This window comes from Typopeltis vanoorti, chromosome 14 (assembly GCF_054136105.1).
Source record: "Typopeltis vanoorti isolate ZY-2024b chromosome 14, IOZ_Tvanoo_1.0, whole genome shotgun sequence".
In the NCBI taxonomy this organism is placed as follows: domain Eukaryota; kingdom Metazoa; phylum Arthropoda; class Arachnida; order Uropygi; family Thelyphonidae; genus Typopeltis; species Typopeltis vanoorti.
In genome coordinates this window covers 32,844,483-32,858,971 of record NC_143562.1, presented here as the reverse complement: position 1 = coordinate 32,858,971, position 14,489 = coordinate 32,844,483, and the positions used below count along the sequence as shown (strand labels likewise).

The 14,489-nt window shown below is 35.6% G+C and overlaps 1 protein-coding gene across 5 annotated transcripts in view; it reads right to left on the bottom strand.

The window, feature by feature from the left end:
* LOC150099350 (uncharacterized) overlaps positions 1 to 14,489 on the bottom strand; it is a 350,001-nt gene that overhangs the window by 276,990 nt on the left and 58,522 nt on the right. For all 5 annotated transcript variants that reach the window (XM_090404451.1, XM_090404452.1, XM_090404450.1 and 2 more), the window contains one exon: positions 3,764 to 4,168. In XM_090404451.1, coding sequence (XP_090260577.1) covers positions 3,764 to 4,168 — 405 coding nt within the window. The remainder of the gene's footprint in view (positions 1 to 3,763; positions 4,169 to 14,489) is intronic.

Here is a 14,489-nt window from a genome sequence, read left to right as displayed (position 1 = left end):
AGACCAGTGGTGCTAGTGGTCAAGGTAGTGAGAATGTTGGTTAATAATAGAATTCAGGAGTAGGTGGTAGAAATATGACACTATGGGGAAGTGGGGAGATTAGCATGGCTCAAAGTGGATGTCCTCATTTTCTATAATAAAGAGATGGCTAAGTCAGATATGTGAAACAGCTACACCATGATATTGTACATTCCGCAAAGGAATTTTACAGGATACTATGTGAAGCCATTGTAAACATCTTGGATAACTTGAAAAACATCACTCTAGAAGAATTAACCCAAAGCAAAACAGGAAAGGGTCCAGGAGAAGACAATATAAACTTGGAACTTATCAAATATGCAAGACTTGAATTCTCACTCAGGTTACTTAACTTTTATAATATGATCTGGAAAGAAGGAAAATGCCCACAAGATTGAACCAAAGCAATAGTTATCCTTTTTTGTAACATTTATCCTGGAATCAGCATACTTCATCATCATCATCAAATTCTTGCCATGTACCCTCAAGGGGTGTACAGGATATGACAGTACTACATGAAAAAATTACATCATTACTAACTTCCTATCTACAATTTTCCTCCAAATCAGTCTGTTACTTGTCAAGACTCCAACATTATCAGATCTTATATTTCTATCGTCTAAGGCACTTTGTACCGTATCAATCCACCTATATCTTGGTCTTCCTCTGGGTCGTTTTCCTGCCAACCTGGCAGAGAACACTTGTTTTGCTAATCTTTCCTCTCCCATTCTATTTAAGTGACCATACCATCTGAGATTAGCTCTGCTAACGCATTCCTGGATGCGTTCAGCATACTTAGTACCTGTTATAAAGTATATGCAAAAATCTTAGCATATAAACTTAAACGTATAGTAGACCCAAAATTAATAGAACAAAATGGATTCAGAAAAGACAGGTCTTGCATAGACTCTGCATTTACGTTAAAATTATTAATTGAAAAACACAGAGAAATGAACATAGAAACACACAGCTTTTATAGACTATACCAAAGCATTTGATAAAATTATCAGAGAAAAACTATGGGAAATCCTAGAAGAATAAGAAACACCAAACCAACTCTTTAGAGCCTTATATAATATATATCAAGATAATAAAATATCTGTGAAGTACAATAATTCAACATGAAGCTGGAAACCAATAAATAGAGGAATACGTCAGGGTTGCCCTCTCTCACCGGCTTTATTTAATATATACATAAATAAAATCGTAAAAGAATGGAAGATAACCATTCTTTTTTTTGTGTTAGATTTTTGTGATAATTTGTGTTAGAGAAAGAAAGAGAGAGAGAAAAATCAACTGGCTGTATTACTGAGTTTTATGCCAATTAAAAGATACTGGTGGCACAGTCTTATCAAATAAATTTTCTAGTATCCAGTCATAAAACTCTTAGTGGAAAAGGTAGATAAACTAAGTATGCAATAGTAAGACGGAATAGTGAGAATAAGAAAGGAATATATATAAAAGTTAATAACGGTGCTCATAAATAGTAATAAATAGCTATCATTTACAGTACATTTTTTGGACAAAGAGTGGTAGGAGCATGGAATGCATTGCCTGAAAGGGCAACAAAACTGCAGGTCAGTATAAGATTAAACATTTAAACAGTGGTACTATACGCTTTGTACTGAACAGTGTTGACTGCCCACAAGTCTTGTTACTCCATGGACATCACAAAATAATTATCAGATCTTATATTTCAGTCATCTAAGGCACTTCTTACTGTATCAATCCACCTAGATCTTGGTCTTCCTTGGATCTTTTTCTCCCCATTCTGTTCTAGCAAAAGATATTACTTTGCTAAGTTCTCTCTCTTCCATTCTGTTGAAGTGACCATAGCACCTGAGATTAGCTCTACTAACAGATTCTTGAATGCAAACAATTTGAAGTTGTTTTCTAATATCCTAATTTTTAATTATGAAATTAATTTGCATAAATGAATATCTGGTGTAGTATATAAAAAATACAGAATATGTTACATCTGCAGAAAATGGATGCAAAGAGAAACCTTCTGACAGAGAAGTGCTTATAAAGCTAGTGAAAACTCCCATTCAGCATGAAGAAGAAACAGCAATAGCATCTTGTTATTTAAGGAAATTAACAGACTATATAATGGCTAAAAATATTTAGCTATTACTTCTTATATTTCACCACAAGTAAATTGGCATATTCAGGAATTAATACACTGGTATTAAACATGTATGCAGGCACAATAACAAAGATGGAACAGGAGAAATACCTGAAGTCCTATAATTATGCCACATATTGGATTTGGTTGGGTGTTCTTGGTTATTGAGCTGACTGCCTGCCGATAAGGATTTCCCCTATGAGAGGCAGTTTGACAACCAAATTTGTTTAGGTTGGGATAGTTGGTAAGAGCTGCAGCAGATTCAAGGAAAAGCCTCTGAAATTTAAATCTGCTTTGGTGGAGTAAGGTAGGTTTTTTTTTCCCAATGAAAACTGTGCTAGGTATCCAGAGCATGGGCTGGTTTCTGAGTGGCCTTAGTGGTGGAAACCACTAAGCCAACTACAGCAGAAACTACAAACAGCTGCTAGCTCTTTCTTTCAGCAACTAAATTCAAGTGGACAAGTTCGTTTAATGTTGTCCATCCAACTCTTTTGCAGTCTTCTTCTCCTTATATCCTCATTTTCCAATGATTCGACTGCTCACATAATATGCCTAAAGTACATCAAATTCTGTTTAGTGATCACTGCCTCCAAGGAGTATTCTGTCTTTGTACTCTCAAAAACCTTATTAGTCATTCTTGTGGTTAATGAGATTCTCAATAGTCTCTTCCACACCCATAATTCAAATGAATCAATTCACTTTGTCTTCTTAATTCAGCTTTCACATCCATACTGGAAATACCATTGCTTTGACAATTCTAATTTTTGTCAAGTTTAACATAGCTTTTTTTTTTTCATGACTATCCTTTTTTCTTAATTTCATCTTCCCACTTAGCATCATTTCTTATTCTGGACCCAAGTAAATCATAACTTTCAATGATTTCTATTTTATCTTCCTCTATTATAAATTCATCTAAATTGCCAGAAGACATCACTTGTTTTGCTAATGTTTAAATTAATCTCAGCTTTGTTACTTTCCCTCTTAACCAACAGAATCAACTGCTTAAGTCCTTGGTTTCTGCTACATCTGCATAGCATAAATTATTTTTCTGTCACTAATCTTAATTCCAGCTGGGTCTTTGTCTAAGTTAGCAATTCTCATAATACATTCACTATAAATATTAAAAAGATAGGGTGACAAGATACAACCCTGCTGTGCTCCTTTTTTCATTCGAACACCATCTGTTTCTCCAAAGACTTTTCACAGAAGCTTCTTGACTGTCATACAGCTGTCTAATCGAGAGAACTAAATGCTCGGGTATTCCCATTGATCTCATTACAACCCACAGGCTGCTGTGAGCCATGTAATCAAAAGCTTTCTAATAATCAATAAAATAGATGAATACTTCTTTCTGAAATTCATGCATGGTTCATTAAAAATAAGAAAACTGATTCAATAGTAAAATAACTGAAACCCAAAAAAGCAGAAATACAGTGAAATTTATCCATCAAAACACACTGATTACTTTCGATCCCATGTTACACACATGCTTTCACTATTTATTACTTTACTTACATGATTGTATTAATAAATATAATTTAAATATTATACAGGATGAAAGGGAAGGGTCTTTATGGTGAATAAAGTTTCATAATATTATACTAATGTAAAAATTAATACCTTGTGTACATGGCTTGGATTTCCATCTGAAGAACTATGGCTATGATGACTACTTCCTAATACAGTTCTGACAACTTTTACTTCCATTCCACCAGAATGCAACACAGTTCTCCCTAACTTATAAAGCTGCCCATCTTGAACAAGCAACCCACTATTAACTGCCCTTTTGGCTGCAAAACTTAACAGATGACTAAGATCCACTCCATCTTCAACATGAAGAGAAAAGGTCTGTCTCATGTATTTCTCAACACTATGTAAACTGGATCCATCCAATTCACCAAGTTCTTTAATGGCTCTGTGCAAAACTTTCACCAGGTCGGTACTTTTATTCACCCTCAGTGAACGACTCTTAAGACGAGACATAGAGGCTGGATCCTTATAGGAACAAATTCCTTTCGTATATACCTGTAAATATACCAAAATATGGAATATAACAATACATAAATTCACGAAATACCTAGTGTAATTAAGAACAGAAAATGCAGTCTGAGTCTAAATTTTAAAAAAATATATATCACAATATATATTTTATAAAATCATAATCGCAAAACATTTGAACTTTATGAGCAAGGTTTCAAGTAGGTGGCTGTTGCCACCTTGTGTTACGAAAACTGAAAGGCTACAATAATGTATAGGTATCCTTGCATAATGCGATTTTGCTAAACGGGGGATTTGATTAACGCACAGAAATTAATTGCAGCAATCCCTTGATATACACGGCAAGAGTTTCGATTAACGCGCTTTTAAATTTACCACGCAAAAACATGCAAGCCTCGTGGCATGAGCATGATGTCATTCCTCCCATGCAGCCATGTTCCCAGAGACTGTGCCAGCCAGTTACTTCGCTGCCAGCATTAAAAGTGGGTGTATTACAAGCTCCAGTTGTTCTGCTGTACATATTTACAAATTACATTCTTTGTAAATTTTACAGCCCATTAATCATGTCGAAGAATAAGAGCAATCCCACAACCGGGTCATTAAGTGAAAAAAGAAGAGGAAAGTAATTACCTTAGATACAAAACTTGACATAATTAAAAGATTTAAACGTGGCGAAAGTAAAAAGTAAGATCGGAAGCGAATTTGGTTTTAACTAGACTATAATACAGACTATTTTATTCAAAGCAATGATGAGTATTGCAAGCAAGTTAAAGTTGCATCTATATCTGCAGGTATGCAATGTAGATGTAACCAGAGTGCTATAATGGTTGAAATGGATGATCTGTAAGACTGCAATCAAAAGAGAATTCCAATTAGTGCCTATAATATCACGGCACAAGCGCTAAGCCTTTTTTCAAGACTTAAAGAGACTAAATATAAAGAAGGCAATTCAAAATTCGCAGCTAGGAAAGGCTGGCTTGGAAATTTTAAATCTAGGGCCGGACCAAACAGGTGAAGCTGCAAGTGCCAATGAAGATGCTGCATCCACATTTCCTGCTGAGCTACAGAAAATTATTGAAGAAAATGATTACGATTACGCCAAATTTTCAACGTAGATGAAATTGGCCGCTATTGGGAAAAAATGCCACCTAGGACTTTTATATCAAAAAAGAAGCAGAGCAGCCTGGCTATAAAGTATCAAAAGATCCCTTAACTGTTATGCTTGGAGGGAATGCTAATGGAGATTTTAAATTGAAGCCGCTGCTTCTATCGAACTCAGAACCCAAGGACTTTAAAGGATGTAACAAGAACTCTTTACCTGTAATTTGACATGCGAATCAGAAGGTTTGGGTTACCCAAAGTCTATTCGAAGATTGGTTTAAGTCTTATTTTTGCTCATCAGTTGAAGCTTATTGCAAGAGAAATAACTTGGCTTTCAAAGCTCTTTTGCTTTTAGATAATGCACCTGGTCATCCAAATTCTCTTAATGATCTGTGTGAGAATGTGAAAGTTTTATTTTTCCCACCAAATACGACATTATTGCTACAACCTATGGACATCATTGCAACTTTCAAAGCCTATTTTCTTAAAAAAGACATTCTCAAAGGCAGTAGAAACAACAACGGCAGAAAATGCAATTATACTCCAAGAATTTGGAAAAAATTTAACATTAAACACGCAATTGAAAACATTAATGACTCGTGGGAGCAAGTGTCTTCTAGCTGCATGAAAGCTGTTTGGAAAAACCTTTTGCAGAATGCACTAATGACTTAGGTTGTTTTCAAAATGATGTGAACAGCATCGTTGAAGAAATCATTGCAATTGGTGAAGATCTTGGTTTTGATGGTGTTGATGCAGAAGATGTTAAAGAATTATTGGATTCAAATCAAAAGATTTCAGTGACAATGATCTTGAAATTTTACAACGCACATATGAAGACAACGAACAAATGGAATGTGAAGATGAGGTTCCAAAGGAGATAACAGTCAAAGACCTGAATGGAATATTTCACAGTTTAGAATCGCTTAAGCAGCAAGTAATGGATATGGATCCAGATGTTAATCGAAGAATGTGCGTTTGCCGAGGTCTGGAGAGTCATTTTGCTTGTTATCATAGAATTTATGCCGATAAGAAAAAAAAAACTGTTCAAACGACTCTTGATAATTTGTTTTGATAAAAAAATTGCAGCAACTAATGTAGGTACAAGTATTTATTAAACATTTACTTTGCATTCGTTTTTATCTTTTCTACAAGAGTACCATATAAAACAAACTATTAATACAGTAATCAATCATGGACGAATTGTACTTTTTAACATTATATTTGATTAATGCGATTTTGATATACACGGTAATATCCAGGGATTAATTAACTGAGTTAATCGAGAGATGCAAATTATTGGTTTATGATAGTATAATAAAACAACTAACGACTGTAGAGAAAAAAAAACAGAGTAAATTTTCTATGTATCTACTTACACTTAATTTTATGAATTCTGATGTTTCATTTTATTTCTGAAGCATCAATATAACTGATAAAATGCATCATTCTATGGATAGTGTTTCTATGGAAGTAATAATTACACACTATCCTTGTAAAAGCAAAATTATTTTGTTTTTACAAGGATAGTGTAAAAACAAAAAGAGAAGAGGGAGAACTACTAAAAAGTAAAATTTTCATGAACATCTCTGTAAGACTTAATCCTCCCCTTTTCTCATATCCTCTGCCCGTCCAGCTTATTTTATCCATTACAGAAACCATAAAATCTGTCTGTTCAATTATATAACTCTATAAGATCCTTTTCCATCTAAAGAAAGCCATAGACATCTACATTCACTTTTCCGCCATCATTTTATGTAGGTGACTACAGAACTGTGAGCTAGATATTGTTAATCTTAATAATAGAGCAAATTATTGGTTTATGATAGTATAATAAAACAACTAACAACTTAAAACAACCTTCTCCATGATGGATGGTATTACTAATAATTAAAATAAATAAATGGATTGGTCTTTATAGGCATGTCTCTGGAAAATTTGGAGAAAATGGCAAAGCTAATAATAAAAATAAGTATTTGTTGGACTAATCATCACTAACACTATGTTCCAACATAAAGTTGGGCACAAGTTCACATGGAGAGAAGACAAGAAATAAATAGTGATATCTTCATGCCGGTTCATGATACAAGAGTACAATCATCCATCGACTTACGTCCAGGTTCCATTCCAGCAGGCAGGACATAAGTCGATACATTAAATCAGAGTTATAGGGGTTAGGGACTTAACAATAATAAGTATACTGTCAATTTTTAAACCTTATTATAAAACTGCACTGTGTGTTACTGCCACTAAAAAACAGGAGAACAATCACCCAAATCTTCCTTCACAATCACATCATCATTACCTTCCCTATTGGAAGGACCAGACTGCGGCTCTTCTGGGATAGCCTTTGTCTTTTTGATGAAAATGACAATGTGCTTTGCTTATTCCACTTCTTCTTTTCATCATAAATTAGTTCATAGCAAGCAAACGCGTCATGTACTTTCGTTTCTATTATTAAGTAGCGTTCAATATTGAGATCCATGTCTTCAGCCATTTTGAGGACATCGCTAACTGCAGAGAACACTTCTGCAAGACCCTTCACTACAAATTGCTTAACTACCTCATGTTGGAGGCTTAATGGATTGTATACAGCACTCAGAAAGGATTAAAACAGAATTTAATTCTTCCTATATTTCGTCTCAGTCAATGAGATATTTTCAGGGATTACAAAAAAAAAAAAAAAACTAATGGAACATAAATACAAATAACAAGCAATACTAAGCCCAACCACGTGGGTGACACTAAAGTCCTATCTAGGTGGAGCACCCTCTTAGGGCAGTTGTAAGTGGCCTGAAATGTAAAGTGGGACATCTGGTGATAAGCGAAATATAGGAAGAATTAAATTGTTTTAATCCTTTCTGGGTGTTGTATAAAATCCATCAAGACTCCAACATGATGTCCTCACAGCACTTAAGCCTCTACGCACGTGTTTAACTACCTCTTCCTGTTTCTCGTTTTTTTCCTCTTCTGCAACAGTTGTTCCTCCAGTTCGACCAATTCTTCATTGGTCTACTCTTCAGGGTAACTTTCTATGATTTGAATTATGTCGTCATCATTCACTTCGAGACTCAGATAGTTTGCTATCTATTACAAACCACTATTACAAACTTCCAAAATAATGCACAAACCTATCTAATATCTTTTTCCAAATGACACTTACATTGAGAGGTCACTTTGTCCCAAGCCACAGCAATATTGCATGAGAGTCTGGTCATTTCCTTCAGTAGCAGAAATGGTTCTGCTACTGGTGCATGTGAAAAAGTTCTCCGTAGATAATAAGCCTTAAACACTGCAAGAACTCCCTGATCCATCGGTTGGATCAATAAAGTAATGTTTGGAGGAAGAAATATGACCTTGGTGAAGATCACCACTATAAGATGTATAGGACGGATGACTTGAAGCATTATCTAGAATAAAATTTTAAATTCTACATTTTCTTTCACAAAATAGATTTTATTTCACTCGCATAACAGTTGATTAAGGCATCCTCAATTTTTGAATCATCCACAACTTCTTATTGCTTCCAAATGAATTGGGAGTATGCTTCCTAACGTTTTTGAAGATTCGTGGATTCTCACTGTGCCATATTACAAATGGTTTCAGTTTACATCCAGCCACATTATCCTGTGGTTGTCGTAATATAAGTATATCCCTTAGCAGGGGTATGCTCTTTTGGTTCAGGTTCTCTATCCATGATGCATGTAGCTTTTCCATATTACCGATGGGATCTTGTGTTTGCTTCGTCAATTTAATGGAAGCAGATCCTTTCACAGCCTCTACAATTTTATCCTTATCAAAGTTTCAATAAATACCCAAATAACCCATTTCTCAAACACAAAATCAACATAGGAACTGCTGAAGACATGTGCCGACTGCCCAGGGCCGCTGAAAGCACTGTTGCTACTATGCATACTTTACCTTAAGCTAGCTTGCGTCTTGTTCGAAAGTATAGCCGAAAATGTTATTTATTCCCCTATGGGATCACGGATGTATCTTCGAAAGGACGTAAGTCGAGGGATGACTGTATACAAAGGATTGATTCCAAATTAGAAAGTGACCATTACTTAGTGCTAGGCAGGATAAAAATGAACATCACATTGAAAAGAACAGTGTGTAAGAAATTTTAAAAAAGAATTAAAGTTGAGCAGCTTTTACGGGTACACTGTAGGCTTGATTATACAAACATTATTGAAAAAATGAAACAGTTTGAAAACATGAGCCAAACCTTTGATTCTCAGTGGCAAAATTTGAAGACAACAACATTGACTAATTCAATCACAGAGGTATATGGTGAAATTGTCAATATGGATAAAAAAATAAGAACACCATGGTGGACACAAGAAGTTAAATATGCAGTCCTGGAAAGAAGAAAAAGTTCCTAGCAAATAAGTCAGCAGATAACCTAAAAGAATGCAGAGAAAAAAAAGTAAAAGAGCTAAGCTATGCATAAAAGTAGCCAAACAAGTCATGGGAAGATATCAACAAGATAGCAAAATGTTCTAGAGGCTATTGAAAAAGCCCAGAAATGGAGAAAAGAGGACTAAAAAAAAAAAATAATAAAAAAATGATAAAGATGACATGAAAATTAAAGATAAGGATGATAAAAATATCCTAGATGTCTAGAGTAATTATTTTGAAAGACTGTAATACAAAACAAGTAGTGACAGAAAAATTTTAAGAGGAATGTACACAGGAGTACATATCAATAGTTGAAGTAGAAGCCATCAAAACTTGAAATACAGAAACACAGATGATATTCAACCAGAAATGCTTGAGTATGGAGGTAGAAAGGTTTTGCAGTGACTACACTGCATAAATCAGAGAGGGCCTGGTCAAAAAGACAAATGCCGGATAATTAGAGTACAGCTCTATTAGTTCCCATCTATAAAAAAGGGAATAAAGATGAATATGAGAATTACAGAGGAATTTCTCTACTAAGTGTTCCAAATAAGATTTATGCAAGCATACTTGAAAATAGGGGTGCTTAAGGGTCAAAGCTGTATAACTGAGAGGAGACCTCCACATAACCTTTAAAGGAATGCTGAGAACCGACCAGGGCTTTTGACCTAATGTCCAATCCTAACCTTCTCGTGGTGCACCCTGTTGGGTATCAACCTGGATACTGAACGCATGAGGACAGGCTGGCAATTTGGGATTTAGCCGACCAAATTGTATTTCTTATTGGTTAAACCAAAATAAAAAATGATGGTACAACATGACAAACTTTCATGCAGGCTGGGGCGTCGCCCGGTTACCGGAACAAATCTGAAAACACAACCCAACTCAACATCACCAGAGTTAAAGATCGGTACTATCAACATATCGGTACTATCGGTACTATCAACAGTCCGCGCGGTTAGCCTAGTGGCTTTGCGCTTCGCAACCATATGCCTGGGGAAGGAGTGTCCTAGGTTCGATTCCTGTCGGAGACGTGAGGAGCTGAAGGATCTTCCTCAGCCATAGCCAAGTTAGCCGGTCTTGGGCGCGGGCAGTAGGGTTTTTTCCACCAGTTTATCTGGTGTTTTTCATCCCGCAAGCAGGCAAACCGGCCCCTTGAACACACAGGGATACAGCCAAGAATACCTTGAGACATAGGAGTGACCATTCTATCCTCGTATTTCGGTTACGAAATCCAAGCATGCTTGGAAGGTTGTGGGCCTTAAAGGCCTGTTAAAACCAGTGGGATAGATAGACTATCAACATAAGATTCCTGAATGGCAAAGAAATGGAGCTAGCTGAGGAATTAGATAAGTACCAGATCGACATAATACGGGTGACTGAAACAAAAAAGACAAAAACTGGCGAGATCTTTCTGAGCAATAAATACAAAATGTTATATTCAGGCAATGACAATCAAGGAAAAGAAGGAGTAGCCATAGTATTCAACACAAAATACAAGTCTACTCTAATTGAATGGCAGCAGTCAGTCTCAAGTAGAGTAATGTGGGCAAATACAAGAATGGGGAAATGGACAATGAGACTTATTTGTGCCTATGTTCCCACAGAAGACTCTACTAAGGTAGAAGTGGAGGAATTTTTGTGGCTTTAGAAAAAGCAACTGACAAAGTTGCTTTTTCTAAAATAAAAAAGGAAAAGTTGGTCCATGTTAGGGATCTAAATAGCAGAGTAAGAAATGATTGTGAGACATACAAAAATATTTTGGGAAAATTTGGAGAAAAGAGCAAAGCTAATAATAATGGCAAACATCTGTTGGATTTCTGCTCAGGACATGGACTGGTTATTACTAACACCATGTTCACATAAAAATGTGCACAAATTCACATGGTGAGAAGAGGCTAGGAATAAGAAAGTCTCATTGACTATGTTATTGTTGATAATGATGTTTTCTCACTTGTGCAGGACACCAGTGTACAGAGGATTTGAAATTGGAAGTGATCACTATTTAGTCTTGAGCAGGATAAAATTGAATTTCATATTTAAAACTTTCTTACACGTTATTATTTTCAAGTGAATAAAAGTTGAGCAGCTCTCAGATGTGAACTGTAGACTAAAATACACAAAGATTATTGAAGAAAAAATGAAAAGATTTTGAGAACAGGAATCAAACCTTAGTGATTCAGTGGCAAGCCTTGAAGAAAGCCCTGCTTGATTCAGCTAGAGAGGCATGTGGTGAAGTTGTCTGCAAGGATAGAAAAATTAGAACTCCATGGTAGACACAGGAAGTTAAAGAGGCAGTGAAGGAAAAGAAAAATGCATATCAAAAATTCCTGGCAAATAAGTCAGCTTGTGCTCTTAGAGAATACAGAGACAAATGCAAGAATGCTAAACAGTGTGTAAAACTAGCTAAACAAAAGTCATGGGAGGACTTTGGCAAGAATATAGAAATAAATATCAAGAAGTTGGCAAAATATTCTGCAGGTTGTTGAAGAAGCTTAGGAATGGAGGAAAGAGTGCTGTAAAAGGAGTTAGAGATGATAAAGGTGACACGAAAACAGACGAAAAAGATATCCTTGAGGTATGGAGTAATTACTTTGAAAAACTGCTAAATGAAATAAGTAGTGATGACAGCACAGCGGTAAAAAACACTGACCACGCATGCAGGCAGGAATATATATCCATACTTGAAGTAGAAAAAGCCATCAAAGGCTTAAAATGTGAAAAGGCAGCAGGAGTAAATGATATTCAACCAGAAATGCTGAAGTATGGTGGTATAAAAGTCTTACAGTGGCTGCACTGCATAGTTCAGAAAGCCTGGACAGAGGGACAAATTCCCGATGATTGGAGTAGAGCTCTCATAGTACCCATATATAAAAAGGGAAATAAAACTGAATGTGAGAATTACAGAGGTATTTCCCTACTGAGCGTTCCTGGCAAGATCTATGCAAGTATACTTGAGAAACGGTTGAGAAGAATTGTGGAAGAAAAGTTTGGTGAAGAACAAGCTGGATTCAGGCCAAATAGAGGCTGTCAGGATCAGATCTTCACTTTAAGACAAATAGTCGAGAAAGCATGGGAATATAACAGATCTGTATTTAAGTTTTGTCGATTTGGAAAAGGCGTATGACAAGGTGCCAAGAGAGAAGCTATTCAATACGCTACAGTTATATGGTGTCAATGGTGCATTATATCAAGCAATACTTAGTCTTTATTTGAGTTGTAAGTCAGCAGTTAGAATTGAAGGAAGTACAGGAAGATGGTTTAATGTTAAATCTGGTGTCAGACAAGGATGTACATTATCTACATGGATCACATTATGACGGAAAGTGGTATTAAACATATCAAAATTGGAGGGTCAGCTCTTTGCTTCATGCAGATGATGTTATACTTCTAAATAAATCTGCTACAAGTCTGCAAGATTCTCTGACTAAATTGAATAACTGTTGTATTAGATATAATATGAAGGTCAGCAATAAAAAGACAAAGACAATGAAAATAGGCAGAATCATTGAAAATGTCAACTGTGTTGTGAATGGAGAACCTGTGGAACAAGTAAAACATTTCAGCTACTTAGGCACGATTTTTACTGAAGATGGTAAATTAAATATAGAAATAGACAACAGAATCAGCAAAGCTGGTATGGTGGGAAGTCAATTGAATAAATTCATATGGAATAAGAGAGAAATTAGTCGGAACACTAAATTAGCTGTATACAAGACAGTGTTCAAACCAGTTTTAACTTATGGATCTGAGAGCTGGGTCAGAAGTAAAACACTTGACCAAAGACTAGAGACCGCAGATATGAGAGTCCTGAGAAAGATTAGAGGCGTGAACAGATGGCATCAATGGCAAGATCACATTAAAAACGGGGATATTAAGAAAGAACTTGACATTGTCAGCATCCAGGATTCCGTTAGCAGAGCTAATCTCAGGTGGTATGGTCACTTAAACAGAATGGGCAAAGAAAGATTAGCAAAACAATTGTTCTCTGCCAGGTTGGCAGGAAAACGACCCAGAAGAAGACCAAAATATAGGTGGATTGATACAGTACAAAGTGCCTTTAGAAATATAAGACTATAGAAATATAAGATCTGATAATGTTAGAGTCTTGACAAGTAACAGACTGATTTGGAGGAAAATTGTAGATAGGAAGTTAGTAATGATGTAATTTTTTTCATGTAGTACAATCATATCCTGTACACCCCTTGAGGGTACATGGAAGGAATTTGATGATGATACTTGAAAATAGGTTGAGAAGACTGAGGAAGAGAAACTTGGAGTACAAAAAAAAAGATAGGTACAGCCAAACAGAGGTTGTCAAGATCAGATTTTCACTTCACGACAAATAGTTGAAAAATCATGGGATTATGAAAAGTATCTGTACTTTTTAAGATCCTAAACAGATCTTTAAAACGCACATGACAAGGTGCCCAGAAAAAAGCTTTTCAAAAAATACAATTCTCATATAATTATATGGGGTAAGTGGAACATTTTACAGAGGAGTACATAATCTGTATTTAAGTTATAAGTTAGCAGTTAGAATCTGAGAAAATACAGGAAGATGGTTTGATGTAAAATCAGGGTAAGACAGGATACTCATTATCTACAGTATATGGATCACATTATGCAAGAAAGTGGCATTATGTCTGATATTAGAATTGTAGATGTCAAACTTAGCTCTCTGCTTTATGCAGATGATGAACTCCTAAACACATCTAGTGCAAGTCTCACCAAATTGAATAACATGTGTAACAATTTTGGCATGAAAATGAGCCATAAAAAGACCAAAACTATATAAATGAAAACATTGAACATATCAACTGTATTCTGAATGGAGAGCCTATAAAAC